This window comes from Rhinopithecus bieti, unplaced genomic scaffold (assembly GCF_001698545.2).
Source record: "Rhinopithecus bieti isolate Rb0 unplaced genomic scaffold, ASM169854v2 scaffold_13710, whole genome shotgun sequence".
Taxonomy (NCBI): Eukaryota; Metazoa; Chordata; class Mammalia; order Primates; family Cercopithecidae; genus Rhinopithecus; species Rhinopithecus bieti.
In genome coordinates, this window is record NW_016807962.1 from 411,675 (window position 1) to 430,637 (window position 18,963).

At 44.7% G+C, this 18,963-nt stretch overlaps 1 protein-coding gene across 2 annotated transcripts in view; it reads left to right on the forward strand.

The window, feature by feature from the left end:
* The window catches only part of NDUFA8 (NADH:ubiquinone oxidoreductase subunit A8), a 29,164-nt gene extending 10,408 nt beyond the window's left edge, over positions 1 to 18,756 (forward strand). The window contains exons 3-4 of one of the 2 annotated variants that reach the window (XM_017884243.1): positions 3,007 to 3,172; positions 18,249 to 18,756. In XM_017884243.1, coding sequence (XP_017739732.1) covers positions 3,007 to 3,172; positions 18,249 to 18,254 — 172 coding nt within the window. In that variant the 3' untranslated portion in view covers positions 18,255 to 18,756. Of the gene's footprint in view, positions 1 to 3,006; positions 3,173 to 6,865; positions 7,187 to 18,248 lie in introns of those variants that run through there. The other variant, XM_017884242.1, reaches the window with a different exon arrangement.
* The last annotated feature ends 207 nt before the right edge of the window (positions 18,757 to 18,963 follow it).

Consider the following 18,963-nt stretch of genomic DNA (forward strand, 5'->3'; position numbering starts at 1 on the left):
TTTTTTTTGAGACGAAGTCTCACTCTGTTGCCCAGGCTGGAGTGCAATGGTGTGATCTTGGCTCACTGCAACCTCTGCCTCCTGGCTTCAAGCGATTCACATGTCTACAGGCCTGCACCACTAAGCCTGGCTAATTTTTTTGTATTTTTGGTAGAGATGGGGTTTTACCATGTTGGCCAGGCTAGTCTCGAACTCCTGACCTCAAGTGATCCGCTCTCCTTGGCCTCCCAGAGTTCTGGGATTACAGGTGTGAGCCACCGCACCTGGCCATAATCATCATTTTTAATGGTTATATATTATTCCATCAGTGGATAAAGCAACCGTAACATACCTGACCAATTCCTGTTATTGAACATCATTGTTGATTTCAGTTTTTGATTATTTTGGATAAATCTGCAGTGATTACCTTTGCGTATAGATCGTTTTCATTAGTTAATAATTAATTGGCATAAATTTCCTAACAGTGAGATTATTCTATAAAAGGCTTTGAACGTTATTATGGCTCTTGAACTTTATTGCTTTGCTTTTTTTTTTTTTTTTTTTTTTTTTTTTTGAGACAGAATGTCGCTCTGTTGCCCAGGCTGGAGTGCAATGGCTCGATCTTGGCTCACTGCAAGCTCCACCTCCTGGGTTCACACCATTCTCCTGCCTCAGCCTCCTTAGTAGCTGGGACTACAGGCGCCTACCACCACGCCCAGCTAATTTTTTGTATTTTTAGTAGAGACGGGGTTTCACCGTGGTCTCGATCTCCTGACCTCGTGATCCGCCTGCCTCGGCCTCCCAAAGTGCTAGGATTACAGGCGTGAGCCACCGAGCCCAGCAATTGCTTTTGGTTTTTAAATGTTGGATCAATTTATGCTGTCCTCAGCGCTGGCTTCTGGTATGCATAGTATTTAAATATTTGGGGGGTGCAAATATTTTTGGATGTTTCAATTTGCATTGATTTGATTGCCAGCAAGGTTGAGTGTGTGTGTGTGTGTGTGTGTGTGTGTTTATTTAAACAATTTTTCTTTTTTTTTGAGACAGAGTTTCACTCTGTCACCCAGACTGTAGTGCTGTGGCATGATCTTGGTTTGCTGCAACCTCTGCGTCCTGGGTTCAAGTGATTCTTGTGCCTCAGCCACCTGAGTAGCTGGGATTACAGGTGTGTGCCACCACGCCTGGCTAATTTTTGTATTTTTAGTAGAGATGGGGTTTTGCCATGTTGTCCAGGCTGGTCTTGAACTCCTGGCCTCAAGTGATCCGCCTACCTTGGCCTCCCAAGCTGTTGGGATTACAGGCGTGAGCCACCGCATCCAGCCTAAACAATTTTTATTTTCTAAGAGAACTTTTGCAAAACTTTTTTTCCATGGCCCAGTGGTAGTACATTTTAAGCGGGGAATGTCTGGATTTCACAAATTCCCAAGGTGCCTGACTGCCTCCATAGAGGAATTTCTCACTGCTGAAGTTGCTGGTTGTAGGCATTAGTAGATAATTGTTAGGTATGGGGAACGGGGTCCAGAACAGGGATCCGTGCTACTAGAGTAGTGGCTTGTAGCCCGTCTGCTGCTGCAGCGTTTTGGAGGAATATAAAACTCCCATTGGAAATGGTTGCTTTCTACCAAAGTGATTCTTGTGTAGAAGTTATGTGAGTGCAGGTTGTGCTTAGAATACCTGGAACGGAAACCTAAGAAACCGGTGACATTGGTGGACCTCCAGGAGGGCAGCTGAGTGGCTTATTGGGCAAGAGTGGAAAGCAGATTTGTCACTGTATACTTCTGTAGGCCATCTCTGAAATCCTTCCTTCCTGATCCATGTTAAACATGATTCATGTGAGAGTGTAGCTAGATTTCTGGAGTGTGACAGGTAAGCACTTAAATAATAAAATTATTATTTCATTGGGAGAAAGGTGTTCTGAATTTCACTGCCTCAAGTATGGCTTTTACATAAAATGATGGTATTTTATTCTTGCTTGAACATGCATACTGGCAGGGTTGAATGATAAGGGGATTTTGCAAAAAACTGAAGCTTATTCTTTTATACACAGAAGTTAAATTTTCTCTAGCCATTTTTGATAGCCACAGAATGAATTATATGCTGCCCTGCTTCTTAACAGAGAATACCAAATATAATATAACTTTGTTCTTGATAGCAAGGATTAATATCTATTTTTGTTCAATGTGTAAATAGAATGAGGACCTTGAGCTTTTGAGGAGTGAAGTGCAGTTTGTCTGTATACCAACAAGCAGGATCTTCTGCTTGTTAGTTTGTGTATTTGCTTTTTATAATTTTGTCTCTTCCTTTGCCATTGTCTGTCACCTCTGACTTCTGTCAGCATGTCCATTATCTAATTATGCCTCCTTCTCTTCTTTTTTTTTTTTGAGACGGAGTCTCGCTGTCACCCAGGCTGGAGTACAGTAGCTGGATCTCAGCTCACTGCAAGCTCCGCCTCCTGGGTTCACACCATTCTCCTGCCTCAACCTCCCGAGTAGCTGGGACTACAGGCGCCGGCCACCACGCCCGGCTAGTTTTGTATTTTTTAGTAGAGACGGGATTTCACCGTGTTAGCCAGGATGGTCTCGATCTCCTGACCTCGTGATCCGCCCGTCTCGGCCTCCCAAAGTGCTGGGATTACAGGCTTGAGCCACCACGCCCGGCCGCCTCCTTCTCTTCTAAATTTGCTAAGCTGATACCCTTTGAGGAATTGGATCTAAAGAAAAGAATAAATAGGCCCCAAGTAAGGAGTTCCTCTCTGAGTAAAATTTGCATGCATTAAGCTACACTCCTTTCTTCTTACTACATAAAGAAATTAGGTTTTCTACCTCAGAAATCTTTTTTGTTTACTAACTTGTTCTCAACTGGAGGATCCTGAAGTTGTCTTGTAAGTGAGGTAAGAATATTTACTCACATACCTTTCAAAAAGCAAGGCTATGTATTTGAGATCTGTACCTATTTTCTTCTCACTTTTCTGTTTTCATTGTTTTACCATTTTCTGTTTTCATTGTTTAACCCAGCCTTCTTTTCCAGGCAGATAAAACGTCACTGCGCAGAGCCTTTTACAGAATATTGGACTTGCATTGATTATACTGGCCAGCAGTTATTTCGTCACTGTCGCAAACAGCAGGCAAAGTTTGACGAGTGTGTGCTGGACAAACTGGGCTGGGTGCGGCCTGACCTGGGAGAACTGTCAAAGGTAAAAAGGCTTCTCCTGGAGGTCTCACTTTCTGACTCAGGGGTGGGATAAAGGCAAGAGGTAGTCAGCAAAGGGTCTCTGTGAATACAGATATGATGTAAGAACTTACCAGATTTACCAAACATATTAATTAGGCAGTGATTATACATAGTCCAGAAAGGAATTTTTAAAAATAAAAGTATTTCTGGCGGGGCGCAGTGGCTCACACCTGTAATCCCAGCACTTTGGGAGGCCAGGGTGGGCGGATCACAAGGTCAGGAGATCAAGACCATCCTGGCTAACATGGTGAAACCCTGTCTCAACTAAAAATACAAAAAATTAGCCAGGCATGGTGGCAAGCGCCTATAGTCCCAGGTACTTGGGAGGCTGAGGCAGGAGAATGGCATGAACCCAGGAGGCGGAGCTTGCAGTGAGCTGAGATTGCACCATTGCACTCCAACCTAGGCAACAGAGGGAGACTCTGTCTTTAAAAAAAAAAAAAAACAGAAAAAAATAGAAATATTTCTTTAGACCTTCTAGCATGTGCAGATTTGTTTTTAGTTAATTAGCTAATTAGAGAACAGAAGGGAGTAGGGGAAGCTAAAGTATTAGTGAAACACTGTTAGTTGAAAACATTGTGGAGGTTATTGTGGAATTCACTGGGGAAATCGGATCAGGCTTATGCCACATTTTTCAGGAACATATCTAAGATTTTTTTAAAAACTACATAATTGTAGTTTTAAAAGTGTTTCTCTTTCTCCTATATTTCCTATCTTAGTTGTGACATCACCATCTGTTGAAACGTCAGAGCTAGAAACCTGAATTCTTCATTCCCTACTGTTCTGATTCCATGTAGTCATCACTTCCTATAGATTAGCATCTCCTGGAATTTTTTTTTAAATCCCTCATTGTTCCTGCTGCTGTTATCTTATTCTTGGACAGGAGTTCTTAACCTGGGGTACATGAATTTCTGGGAGAGGAGGGTGGATCAATGTGGGCTTTAGATGAAGAATTGAGGATAAAATTACACCTCCACAAGAAGAGTGATCTGTGTGGAAAATAAATCTGTGTCACTGTGTTTTTAAAAACTGGATGGGACTCTCCATTGCTGGTGAGATAAAGCATCTTCTCTATAACATGGCATGCAGGCCCTTTATGATCTGACCCATCTCTGCTTCTTCAGCCTCAGCTCTGTCCGTTCCCTCTGGGGCAGCACAGGTAGCAAGGCATGGAGGAAAAATCTCAGGTCTCACTCTGTCTCCTAGGCTGGAATACAGTGGTGCGATCACAGCTCACTGCAGCCTTGACTTCCTGGGCTCGGGTGATTCTCCCACCTCAGCCTCCCGAGTAGCTGGGACTACAGGCGCAGGCTACCATGCCCAGCTAATTTTTGTAATTTAGTAGAGACAGGATTTTGCCATGTTACCCAGTCTGGTCTTGAGATCCTGGGCTCAAGTGATCCTGCCACCTTAGCCCCCGGTCTAGTTCCCATCTCTTTGTGTATAGCATCTGTGAATATAAGCTTGGTATCATAAGTAATAACTTAGCAAACTTTTTGTCTTTTGTATCTGGCATGATTATTTTCAGATACTTTTTGATTTACTGAACACATTATTTTAAATAGTTGATAATTCTAGGTTGGAAAGTGGTAGAACTTACACATGTAACAAATAAAACTACCTTTTCTCATTTCTGACACTTATGAAAGAAGAAATAGCAAGTCATGCTAGTAAGAAAGCATATTTATTCTTGAATCTTTGTATTAACACTTTTTTAAACTCTGTAAGATAAAAAAAAAAAAATTATTTTTACTCTTTTCAAAAGTGTATTTCTCGACCAGGTGCCATGGCTCACACCTGCAATTGTAGCACTTTGGGAGGCTGAGGCAGGAGGATTGCTTGAGCTCACGAGTTCAAGACTAGCCGGGGCAACATTTTTTTTGTTTTTGTTTTTGAAGTGGAGTCTCACTCTGTCACCCAGGCTGGAGTACAGTGCCACAGTCTCTGCTCACTGCAACCTCTGCCTCCCGGGTTCAAGCAATTCTGCCTCAGCCTCTTGAGTAGCTGAGATTATGGGTGCCTGCCACCATGCTCAGCTAATTTTTGTATTTTTAGCAGAGATGGGGTTTCACTATGTTGCCTGGTCTGGTCTTGAACTCTGACGTCAAGTGATCCGCCTGCCTCAGCCTCCCAGAGTGCTGGGATTACAGGCATAAGCCACTGTGCCCAGCCAATTTCATAAATGTCTTTAATTCCTTAAAGGAGCTGCAAATACCAAGAAACCATTAGTGGATCAGTAGGAACCATCTCTGCTTATGGCAGGACGTTGGGAAAACTTTCAAAAGCAAACAAACAAAACTAGTAGAATTGAAGACTTAGGTTCCAACCTTAGCTCTGACATTACTGTGTATCTTATCTTAGGCATGCCAACCTCCTTGGTCTTCATCTGTGAACTAGAGATAATAATGCCTCATAAAGTGGTTATAATAATAATTGTGTGATTGTATACCCAAAAGCTCTGTTCCCAATAAAAGGTTTCTGAATTTATACATCTAGGAAGATTAATCTGGTCATCTTATATGAGGTGACTTAAGAGTTCAGACCAGTAGAGGAATAATCAGAAGACTATTGACAGCTGTGGCCTTATGTCTTCTTACTTCTCTGGGCCTATTTATCTTTAAAATGACAGCAGTTTCTGCTGGCTTTCCAGTTGAGATTTTTGTGACCATCAGAGGATACTGTGAGTGTAAAGTATCTCTCTCCCTGTTGCAGTTGAGTACTTCACCACTCTCCTGGCTTATTGGTTCAGCTCCCCGATTTGGGTCTTGACTTTCTCCAGTCTAGCTTTCACACTTCCCAGCCTACAGAGATGGGATTGAGTTACTGCCCTGCTTCAGTGGCACTTGTTAACCATCAGGTTAAAACGCAAACACCTTTGCTTATCATTTAATACCCTTTATCATCTGGCCTGTCCACCACTGTAGTGCGGTATTAAGAAGCACAAGCTGGAGTAGGCATATCTGACTTTGTGTACTATTTCTTCCGCTATTAGCTAGGTGGCCTCAGTGAGCCCCTGCAGAATGACCTCATAAGAGTGAAAATGGAATGGAATCATGTGCCAGCATCATTTCTAGCAATAAGTGCTTGGTGTGATGCTTCATCTCCCTCCATTCTTCATGCAGACTTTGCTTCAGCCATTCTGAAGACATGCCTGTCTATCTTCATATGTACTCTTTACTTGGAATGTCTTTTCCTCCCTTGTCTTTCTGACTGGCTCCTGCTCAGACTTTAAGCTAAGTCTTACCTCTTCAAAAATAGTCCAAACCTCCAGCCTTCAGGATGGGTTAGATGTACACAGTCCTTACTCCTATAGCAGGCAGTTCCTGTCTCCATCATTGCCATTAGTCATTGGGGTAATTTGGAAATCTTAGTTGTTATTCCTGGCTTTCTCCCTCACTAGACTGTGATCCCCTTGAGGACAGTATCTTGTTCCCTTCTGTATCCCTAGTTTCTACCACATGGAATGACATAAAGTAGGCTTTCCTGAGTGTTTGTTCAAGGATTAAATAAGTCTGAATGTGATTTGCTGGGGATTTAAGTCGGGGAGCAGTTGTGGCAGCCGGAGCACTGGAGAGACACCAGGAGGTGCGTTGATGGTTATAGATTTCTCCACCCTAGCTTTCAACTTTGCTTTTGCCCTCTTCACCCTTCCCAGGTCACCAAAGTGAAGACAGATCGACCTTTACCGGAGAATCCCTATCACTCAAGACCAAGACCGGAGCCCAGCCCTGAGATTGAGGGAGATCTGAAGCCTGCCATACATGGCAGCCACTTTTTTTTCTGGACCAAGTAAAGATGGGTTCGTGGCCCACACTCGGTCATGTGCCCAGACACCGACTGATGAAAACGCCCATGCAATTTGCATCGACTGATAGTGTGTTCTTTCCGGGATCACAAACATTAACAAAAAAGTTAATTTATGTGACTTGGCAGTTATTCTATACCATTTCCTGTCCATTAAAATTTTTAAAGGAAACAGTTGTATTTTATTATGTTTTATGTGACCTTTTGGCCTTTAAAGATGACTTCCCCTTGCTTTTTCTTCTTGTGATCCTGCCTGTTCCTCTTGCTTTGCTTTAGGCACTCGCTTATGTGGCTGAGGATCCCTGTTAGAACAGGGAGAAGTGGCCATGTGAAGGAAAGGCTTTGTTACTTTAGGCAGCTCCTTGGGGTGTGTCTGTTCACACATTTTGAAGTCTCAGCTCTCTTTCCTTCCATCTAACATCTTAGGCAAATAGATTACCCTAAAGGTCATACAAGGGGAGCCTCCAGGATAGAAGTGCAGAAACTTCTTTGAGGCGTGACTCAGAGAATGGGAGGGGCCCCTAGCAGGGTCTCATGCAGTCTTGCTCAAAGTTTCTTGAAGAACCGAACTTCCACCACTTCCCCTTGATATCCCATCCTCAAGCATTATAACCCAGATGTTTTTCCTGATAGACAAGGGAGGTGGAGGCTGAACTTCCAGCTCCAAAGCCAGGAAGTCTGGAGGTCTGAGTGTCAATTCCAACCTTGGGTGTGTTCCTTAACCTCTTGTGAGAGGTTGAGTTTGAGGACAAACTAAAGGGCACATGCTTATCTACCTCCTGGGCAGGTTAAAGCCACAAGTGTTTATAAAGCTCTTTGGTTCAAAGCACTATTATGTCTTTTTCCCCCTTTCATTCAATTCCTTTTTCACTACTAGGCTGTTTCCTCTACATCTGACTGGGTCATTTTATGCCTTCTGGTTATGGCTTTAAATTGCATATGACCCTGCATAAGTCTTCTCAGCTCCCTGGGCCTTGGTTACCTCTTTGCAACACTCGAAAAAGCAAAGCAGTTGGACAGGAGTCTGTAAAGACCCTTCCAGCCCTTTCTAGATTTTCTAACTGGAGAGATTGCTGTGAGGCTCTAGACAGATGAGGTGCAGGGTATGTTGCCCGAAGTGCTAGGACAGTTCAAAGAAAAAGCATTGTGTGATCTGCCATGCCCGCTTCTGTACCTAGTGCTGACCCCACAGCCGGAAGCATTTTGGATGCTTCCAGCAGAACCCCCAACCTGTTCTGCAAAAGTTACTTGCCAACCAATGTTTGCCTCAGTTTCTCTAATGAAAAATAATAGGTTTTGTTTGCATTTTTTTCAATAGCTGAGGCAAAACCCACTAACCTTTTTGTGGCCAAGTAATTGGAAGTCACCTCTGGTGGGAAAGGTATGAGCATGACTGCAGATTGGTGTTTATATGATACTTCAACCCACATGTTGCTTCCTAGGTTCTTTCTGCAAAGGAAGCTGCGCCTTGCATAAATAATAACAAATACTCATTGTGCACTGTGCTAAGCACTTTACATGTTTCACCTCCTTCAGTGCCCAGAGTCCTTTGAACGAGGTACTATAGGTCATATTCATTTCACAGATGAGGGAAGTTCAAGTTTAGCGAGAGGTTAAGAAACCCCAGTCTCAGATATAAGAAGTGGTAGATACGGGATACAAGTGAAGATTGTCTGGTTCCAATGGCCACACTCCTGTTCTTCAAAGCCATGAGTGGTTCTCAGCCTTGAGTGCACATGGGAGTCACCTGGGAGGTCTTTAAATCCTGATATTTGGATCCCACCCCCAGAGATTCTGTTGTAATTGGTGTGTAGTGTGGTCTGGGCATGGAATTTCTGAAAGCACTCATGGCCTATTCTGATGTGAAACCAAGGTGTAGAACCACATACTGATTTTAGACATGAGGAAGCAAGTACAGCAGGCTACATGCTAGTAAGTGGTAAATGACTAAGCTGAGATTTAAACCCAGATACATCTGATTCCAAAGCCCGTACTCTCAAAATAAATGGGTGTATATGGAGATCCTAATAAAATGATTTTGATTTAGTAGGTCTGAGGTAGGGCGTGTGCTAACGGCACTGGTCCACAGATCACATGGGTAATGAGGGAATAAACCATACTGTCTTTCTGAGCAGGAGCTATGAGTAATTTACCTGCAGCAGCTTCTAGCACTGTTCACTCCCCAAATGTTCATTCACCTCTTTAGAACCAGAGCAACACGTCTTGAACTGTTAATGGTTTCAAATTCAATTCTAGGATGTAACTTTTGCCCAAGTTGGACAGCAGTTCTTGCCTCCCTCCTCCCCACCTTGCTTTGAATTCCTTGAACAAAGAAACTAACTTTTGGCTTTCCTGTACTCTCGATGGGATTACACGACATCATAGCCTTCTAGGACAGAAGGCTCTAAGTAATTAAATATAATAAGTCTCTTACAACAAGTGCCTGTCTCAATTTCAGTAGGTTAAAGGTCACAGAACAATTGGAAAGCAGTTAGTGTGAAGGATTCCTGAACAGGACTTCAAATAATAGAAAATCTTCCTGGTGGTTTGGCTTGAGAATGATGAGATGAATTCCTTATATCCCCAAAGGAAATTTATCTGCCTCCTTTCTTCTGCCAAGCCTTTTCCTGTCTTCCCTATCTATCTGAGTTAATGGTGTCTCCATCCTCCCAGTATCAAGTAACCTGAGATGCATCTTTGACTCTTCCGTTTACTCCAAGTTCCAATCCAACATCAAGTCCTGTTGAGTTTCTTCTGTAATCGCTCACATTTGCTACTTCCTGTTTTATCTCATTGTCACTTTCCTAGGCTGTTTTTTTCCCCTTGCCTGGATTATTAAAATGGCTTCCTAAGTGGTCTCCCATTGCCATCTCCTGCTCCAGTCCATCCTCAAGTTTGCTCCACGTGCCTGTGCTACTCAGCAGCCTTCAGGGTCTCCCAAATGGCTGCTAACTAAAGTCCAAATCCTTAATCTGGCCCTAGCCTCTGACACTCCATAATCTGGCCCTAACCTAGCCCATTTCCCCATCATTATCTTACTTCTTATTATGTAGCCGACACTCTACAACATGCCATTCACCAAGAACCTTTGGATCTTCACAAATGCCATTCCCTTGCCGGGAAACAGTCCTTCCCCACATCTGCCTCTTGAAAGTCTCCCCATCTCTCAAGGCAAACACGAATGGTGTCTTTCCCAGGAAGTATCGCCTTCCTACAGCCAGAAATTGTCTTTCCTGCCCCTTTGTTCCCGTGACACCATGTAGTATGACGGTTGGGCATGAGGGCTCTGGAGTTGGGCTGTCTGGATTTGAATCCAGGCTCTGGTCATTTAATGGCTGTGTGACCCTAGAGAAGATACTTAACCTTTCTGTACCTTATAGTCCTCATCTGTAAAATAGAAAGGGGAGGAGATGACAATAATAGTACCTGCCTTCTGGGATGGCTATGAGTATATAGTGAGTTACACACACACAAAATGCATAGTAGAAGGTTGATAAATGGTAGCATTGTTATAAGACTGTATTTGAGTAACACCTGTCATGACACTGGCTGTGTCTTACCTCTCCTGTTCTCAGTGCTGCAAGAGTTGGACTTCTATCTTATTTCTATTTCTATATCCTAGTGCCCAGTATTTGACAAACACCCAGGAAATGATTAACTGTACACAAAGTTTACCTTTCCAAAGGACTTCCAAACACTTTCTATGATATAAAACCACAAACAACAAATTACTTGTACGTAGAAATGCGAGTAACTCTTTGAGGTTAAATTGCCATCTTTGTAGATCTCAAATCCTAGCTGAAATGCTTTGGGTATAATAAAGGATTTCTTTTTTTATGCCCTGAGATGGATCATGGTGGATCATGGCATATTTGGGCTTTAAAAAGCTGCTTCTCCTATTTAGGAAGTTTCAGTTTGAGGTTGTGATGCCTTTATATATCTTGATTATTTGTGATGTGTGTCACAAGTAATTTAAGTAACATATTGAAATTTGCAAATTTATTGACTTCTAAAAAATAAGACAGATTCCAGAGACTAGGGAGTAGCTAAGTAAGATGTCCTAGGCTTCATGTATGAAAACTGGTAGATCTGGGAAACAAAATGAAGATTGTCTGTGTGCTTGTCCTTCAAAAGTATTAGAATCTCAGCACTGGATACACATTGGAATCACCCAAGGGGATCTTGAAATACTGATGTCTGGATCTCATCACCAGAGATTAGGATTTAATTGGTCTAGGGCCGGGTGTGGTGGCTCATGCCTGTAATCATAGCACTTTGGGAGGCCGAGGCAGAAGGATCACCTGAGGTCAGGAGTTCGAGACTAGCCTGGCCAACATGACAAAACCCCGTCTCTACTAAAAATACAAAAATTAGCCGGGCATAGTGGTACGCACCTGTAATCCTAGCTACGGGGGAGGCTGAGGCATGACGATCATTTGAACTTGGGAGGTGGAGGTTGCAGTAAGCTGAGATCGTGCCACTGCACTCCAGCCTGGGTGACGGAGTGAGAATCTGTCTCCAAAGGAAAAAAAAAAATTGGTGTGCAGTGTGGCTTGGACATACAGGCATTGTAATAAGTACTATCACTCTTGCTCATTCATACTCACAAATACTTTGTTCAGTTGGAGAAAAGGGGGCGTAGTCTGGAAACACATTAACTAGTTAATTCATTCAATCAATATTGATTTTGCAGCCTGCCTTTCTAGACATGGGTAGTGAACAAAACAGGGGCCCTGCCCTCATGGAACTTCCATTCCAGTGGTGGAGGCAATAAACAGGCAATCAGAAACAAGATGATTTCAGGTTGTGATAAATCCTGAGAAGGACCCAAACAGGGTTAATATAATAGTGACTAGCTAGGGGGTGAGGGAACATTTAGGAAGACAGGCCACAGAAGGACTCTCAGAGGAAGTGGGGATTGAGTTTCCTCCTGGAGTGTGAAAAGAAGCCAGCCAGTGAAAGAGCGGATGGAAGAGTGTCCCAGTCTGCAGGAACAAACCCTTTGGCAGGAGCAAAACCCCAAGGCAGGGCAGGGCTTACTGTGCTTCAGGAACAGAGATGAAACTCGTCTGCCTGGAGTGTGGTTTTGTGTGGAAGAGCCTAATGCAGGTCACAGCCTATCTATAATACTTCCACCTTTATTATCATGGGGACGTTTCCTGCCATAGGTGTCTCTGCTGTCTGCTGGGTGAAGTCCAGTCTCCCCAGTGTGACAGTCAGTCTCCTCACAGTGTGACTCAGAGCGCTCCAGCTTCATCTCCCGCTACCATCCCCCAGCACTCCATCTGTGTTGAGCCCCACTCTGTGCCTTTCCTCTTGCTGTGCCCTCTGCTCAGATGGTCTCCCCCACCTCTTCTTGGTGATCCCTTTCTTGAAGAATCAGCTCACATTTTGTCTCCTTTGTGAAGCGGCTGTCATCATCCCCACCCTCAGCAAGGGAATCACCTCTTCCTCCGAGTTCAGGAGCACCCTGCGCATGAACTGCCTTGTATAACGCTCCTTTGGAGCAAACTGCATCTCCTTTGCAGTTGTATCTTCTCCTTTGTGTAACAGCAGCCGACACATAGTCAGTGCTTGATAACTATTTGTTGAATGAATGCTGCACAGCCGTCGCCTCTGCAAAAGAGAGTAGCTTAGTTAATCGTTAAATGTGTATCACTCTATACAGAATAAACACCAGGGCATTTTCTATGCAAAAGGAGACCCAGGATTCTACCTTAATGATTAATGCCATTGGAAAAGACAGGGGACTTGCAAGCTTTTTGCTTTTGTTTTTTTCAAAAAGAAAAAAAAAAAAAGAAGCCCAGAAATCCCTGTCACGGTCTCAGTAAAATTGCTGTCTGTGAACTGAAGGGAGATGGTTGCATAAAAGGCCAAATTAGGTTGTGGTAATAAGAAATATAAATTGCATGCAAGAAATATAAATCGCATGCAAGATATATAAATTGCATGCCAGTATTCCTTTAATTTGAGGTTTGAATGCAAATTAAGCAGGCATGCCCTTTCTGGAAGCCTTGTTTTAATCAATTCTGCTGCTCTGATGGAAGAGTTGATGCTAGAAAGAAAATGATAATGCTGTCCCTTTCCCTTGCTCTCTAAAACTAAGGTATTATGTCATGTGACAGTGGTTTGACTTAAAGCCTTTATTTATTTATTTGATTGTTGAACACGCAGCACCCTTGGGCTGCTGTGGTTGTTTCCAAGGATTCTAGTGGTGAATTCATACCAAACAACTTTCCGGAAAGTCCTTTAGCATCTTTTTTCCATATCACTGTGATGGGCAGCCGGGCAATGAGGAAAAGCAGGCTGGGGTGCTACCAGTCTCTGATCTTGTTATGTGGCCTTGGCAAGCACTTTCCCCTTTCAGCCAGTTTCTTTAGCTGTAAAATAAAGAATTGGACCAAGTAGGTATCCAGGCTCTTTTCCATGTCAAGAAATATATGAAATGTAGCTTCTCTATTAGCCAGCTTGCTGGGGGAGACAGTGGAGTTTTCATATTTTCTTGAAATAGACCTAATCACCTGGGCAATTCATTCCGGGAATTTCATTAAAATGAGAAGGGCATTTTGGCCTTCTGTTTTAAATAGATCACCCACACTGACATTTGAAGGACAAAATATAGAAGGGATTCCGAGATTTTGTCAACCACTTCCCTCATTAGAAGTCATGTGACTGGGTATGGTGGCTCACGCCTATAATCCCAGCACTTTGGGAGGTCAGGTCAGGTGGATCACTTGAGTTCAGGAGTTCGAGACCAGCCTGGCCAACATGGTGAAACCCCGTCTCTACTAAAAATACAAAATTAGCCGGGTGTGGTGGTGCATGCCTGTAATCCCAGTTATCCAGAGGCTGAGACAGGAGAATCACTTGAACCCAGGAGGCAGAGGCTGCAGTGAGCCAAGATCACTCCACTGCTCTCCAGCCTAGGCGAGACAAAGTGAGACTCCGTCTCTAAAAAAAAAAAAAGGAAAGAAAAAAGAAATTATTTCATGTAACTTTCAGGCTGAGTTTCTTTAGAGGATTGTTATGAGGGCTTTGATCTTAAAAGTTAGAAGAGAAACCTTTTGGAGATCATCCATTACTTGAACTGTCTTTTGATTGGGCCAAATTCAATCTGAATTTCTCTGCCCTCCTGGATTCAGGCTGGCTGAAACTGTGGCTACTGCTATCGTGTGGAGGAATGGTTCGGGACGATTTAACTACAGGAGTGGGGGAGCAGTGCTTGGGACCTTGGAGGAGACCTGAGCATCAGAAGCCTAAAGGGCAGGAGTGGGATCAAAAACTTGACAGAACCAAAGCAGAAAGTTGGGAGATAAACACTCAAACAGAAATAGCTACAAAGGCAGCTGGGGGCGGTGGCTCACGCCTGGAATCCCAGCACTTTGGGAGGCTGACGTGGGCGGATCATGAGGTCAGGAGTTTGAGACCAGCCTGGGCAACATGGTGAAACCTTGTCTCTACTAAAAATACAAAAATTAGCTAGGCATGGTGGTGGGCACCTGTAATCCTAGCTACTCAGGAGGCTGAGGCAGGAGAATCACTTGAACCTGGAAGGCAAAGGTTGCAATAAGCTGAGATTGCACCACTGCACTCCAGCCTGGGCGACAGAGCGAGACTCCGTCTCAAAAAAAAAAAAAGATCTACAAAGGCTATGAACTGACAGTTTGCAGAAGAGAGCATCAGAATGGCCAATAAACATGTGAAAGATGTTTAACCTCAACAGCAGTTAGAATAATGCAAAGTAAAACCATAATAAGATGCCATTAATTAGTTTAGCAACAATGTAAAAAGTTGATAATTTTGAGTATTGACCCAGAAGTGGGGAAATGCGTACTCTCCTATGCTACAGGGAGGAGTATAAATTGTTGTATTGATACATTATGTTTGGAAGGTAATTTGGTACATCTATCAAAATCTAATGAGTGTACCATTCCTCACCTGTAAACGTTTATACCACAGAAGCACTGATTCAAGTACGTTAAGCTGTGTACAAGGATGTTCATTCAGTATTGCTTGTAAAAAGTGAAGAGACAGAGACACAGAAAAAAAGCTTCTGTTCATTAGTAGTGAACAGTAAATGAATTGCAATAGAGCCACACAATGTGATCCTGAACATCTGTGAAAAGGACCGAAGTGACTCTTTTGACATGGGAAATTTCTATGAGGTACAGCAATGTTGTATGTCAAATCACATGGTGATCATTTGTTTACTGTTCTACTTTACCTCCCTTTCTTGACTTGAGCTTCTCAAGGTGGGGACTATATGTATTTTATCTCTGGCAGAAGCAGAATTAAAACCCAGGGCTAGGCTGGGCATGGTAGCTCATACCTGTAATCCCAGCACTTTGGAAGGCCAAGGTGGGAGGGTCACTTGACCCCAGGAGCTCAAGACCAGTCTGGGCAACATGGTGAAACCCTACCTCTCCAGAAATGAAAAAATTAGCTGGGCATGGTAACATGCGCCTGTGGTCCCAGCTACTCAGGAGGCTGAGGTGAGAGGATCCCTTGAGCCCAGGACTTCAAGGCTGCAGTCAGCTGTGATCATACCACTACACTGCAACCTGGGCAACACAGCAAGATCCTGTTTCTAAATAAATAAATAACCCATGGCTGTTTGGCTGCAAAACCTGGGCTCTTTGCTTCCCTCTTAGTTATCAGTTTGGAGCTGGTGAATTGGGTGATTGGTAATGGAAGCATGAGGATGGACAGGAGAGAATATGGAGAGTGAAGTGTCTTGCCCAGGCCCAGACCATGCAGCTCTAAGCTTATTACTGTCCAAAAAGCCACTCTGGTGACTCATGAGACAGTTGAGTCTTCTGTGAGACTTGAGAAACACACTTTGCTTCTCTGAAGTTTATTTTCCTCCTTTGAGAAATGAGAGTAACAACAGTGCTGCCCTTCTGGGGTGGTTTTGTTGATTCTGTGACAAGATGATTATACATTACCTTGCACCAAGTAGGTGTGCGGCCAATAGGACCCCTCAGGCTGACAAGTGCCCTCAGCAGGGGGTTTTGAGGCAAGGTGGACAGGCAGAGGGACAGACCTTTTCCAGGCAAGAGGGAGGGGCTGGCAGAACACAAAACCCCAGCCACAGGCTATCTGAATGGAGGCCCCCCAGCACAGTGTTCCCTGTGAGTCAGCCTTGAGCTAAGTGGCAGACAATAGTGTTAATTAAAAGGCCATGTTTCTTGACAAAAACATCCACCCAGCTTCCAAGCCTGGAGACAGTTTGAACCAGTTGTGCAGTTCTCCGCAGCATTTGGGGAGGATTCCCGCCTGCTCGTGACCTGAGCACGCAGTCGCCCTCTTGTGCCGGGTGAGGGCTCTGACTCATTGCTAAGTCGTGTCAGGAATGGTCTGGTGTCAGAGGACTGGACTAACTCATGGAGCCTCACAATTGCGAGACCCTCAGAGAACCATAAATTCCCTTTACTTCACAGATGGGGAAACTGAGGCCCAAAGATGGGAAGGCTTCAGATAGTAGTGAAATTAGGATCGAGCCTAGACTTCTGACTCCCTCACTGTGGAACTGTGGACTACCTGTGTGACTGCAACTCAATGTTAAAAGTTGTGCAGAGTGGATGCCTGCACAACTTTTAGAGAGGAGGGGCTTAGAGGCAGGGGAGCAGTGTGAGCAAAGATATGAAATGGGCCTGTAGAAGCCCATGGTGGAAATGATAATTACTGACACTTATTAGGCACTTGCTGTTTGCCAAGCACTGCACTAAGGGTTCTACATCTATTGACCCACTTATTTCTCGCGATGACTTCATGAAATAGGTGTTCCTGTTATTCCCGTTTTATGGATGAAGAAGCTGCGGCTCGGAAAGGTTATGTCATTACCATGGGTCACACAGCATATATAGTAAGTGGTAGAACTGGGATTTAAACCCGGTTTTGTCTGACTCCAAAACCGTAAGTCTTAACCTACCAAACTTAGATAACACATGTGGAAATGCTTGGCACTTAGTAGGCATTTGGAAAAGGTGAATTGACTCTGAATCATGAAAATTGTCAACTCGCATTTGTCAAGCCTACCACATGCCAAGCGTTTCCACGTGCATTATCTATGTGTGGTGTGTTGGCCGCCACCACTACTACTATTGTTATTACCTTCTTTGATCGACATGCCAGCTCTGCTAGGTAAGAATCTTTTCCCCAAGTTTTAGATGGAGAGCTCAGGCCCAGAGAAGTTAGGTGGCCTGACTGCAGAAACACAGCTGGCTGGTGGCAGAGGCATCAGACTCAAAGAGATAAGCATAAAGGATGGCCTGGCCAGATCTCAGGAGGTGGGGAGCGATGGGGCAGGACCAGGGGCAGGGCAGCAGCCCCTTCCTGGCTTCCTGACAGCGCTATTGTTTGAAGCCGGTTCTTGGACATCCAGGAAATGGGCGACATCACTCCCAACAAAGGGGAGGAAGCTGCTTGAATGTTGCAGCTCCACCTCACGCGCTCGCCCTGGGGCTGGAGATGGGAGCCTGGCCAAGGCTGCCTGACCCTTCAGCTCAGCCAAGCCACCCAACCCCCACCCTCGGGTCTGGCCTGTTGCCTCTTCTCTGTGCCAGTCCATTCCAAACCTTCAAGCCCTGACTAGCAGATCTGCCTGCCATAGAATGCATCCCCTGATGCATTCTCCACTGATAACCCTCTTTCTGAGAGCCTCTGCCTCCTAGAATCCTGTTGGGTGAGATTCACCTTCCACTATGCCTCATGGTTGGATAGGAGACCGCACCTTTAATTCTAGGTCTCAAGCCTGGCCTCAGTTTCTTCATCTGTCTGGAGGCAGAGCTGGTCAAGTGGGACTGGTCTGGGTCCTCTCAAAGGGCTCTTTGCCTCTGTACTTCTAAGTCTAAGCACCTTTCCTGACTGGATAAGGAGAAAGCAGTGCCACGGATAGTACCTGGGGCCCCAGAAAGAGGAGGGAGAGGAGTTCCAGGTAGCAGAGCTGTCACTGAGAGTGGGACCAGGCAGTTAGGCAAAGCAGAAATTGAGAATGGTCTTTCTACTGGGATCTGGGATCCAGGGGACCTGGGTTCAATTCCCAACTCAGCCACTTATTTATTAGCTGTGTGACCTTGAGCAAGTCAGTCCACTTCTCTGAGCCTTCATTTCCTCACCCATGAAATGCAGGAAGTAAGGTCTACTTTGCAGAGTGGTTGTGGGGATTAGGTGGGACCATGGGCATGAAAGCGGCCCCAGGCTAGTGGCAAATGTGGTGCCTTTTCTCTTGGTAGGGGTGACTTTCCCAGCAAAGACTGGAGAGAGATGGAGAAATAGACACTGCAGCATCATGATGAAGAAACTCAAACCCTGGTGGAGCTGGGAGAACAAAGACACTGTTCTGTTTCCAGTATCTCCAAGAGCATGTGTGAAGCCAGACCCAACTGTCTGTGGGAGAGGTCTGTGCCATGGTATTGGGCAAACTCACAGGTCACCATAGCCCAGGATTGCAATGTCCCAAAAGCTTGTCTTGATCTAGACTAGGAACCCCAGCCCATGCGAGCAGGATGTGCCCTTAGGGTCATCTGGCTTATCCTCTAATCTAGGGGGCTCAGACATGTCAAGTGACCCCTTGCCCCTTTCCCCTTCCCACAGGTCACACAGCCAGTTAGGATTGGAACGCAGGCCTCCTGCCTCCAGTCAGGGCTCTTTCTATTGAGGAGGTCCCTGGGATTTAGGAGGCCCCCCCACCTCCCCAGCTTCAGCCTGAGATGAGGGCCAGATTCTTGTCAGGAAGTGGAAAGGAGGCAGGGTCACCTGTGTGTGCTGGCAGAGAAAGAACCATCCCAAGCACCATCCTTCCCAGACAGTCTTTTCCCTGGGGCTCCCCAGCAACCCCAGCCTTCTCCCACCACCTCCTTCTCTCCACCTCTCTGAACTTAGGCTCTTCTGTCAAATTGACATGAAAAAGCTCACCTCAAGGGCTGTTGCAGACTAACAGATGGGAGA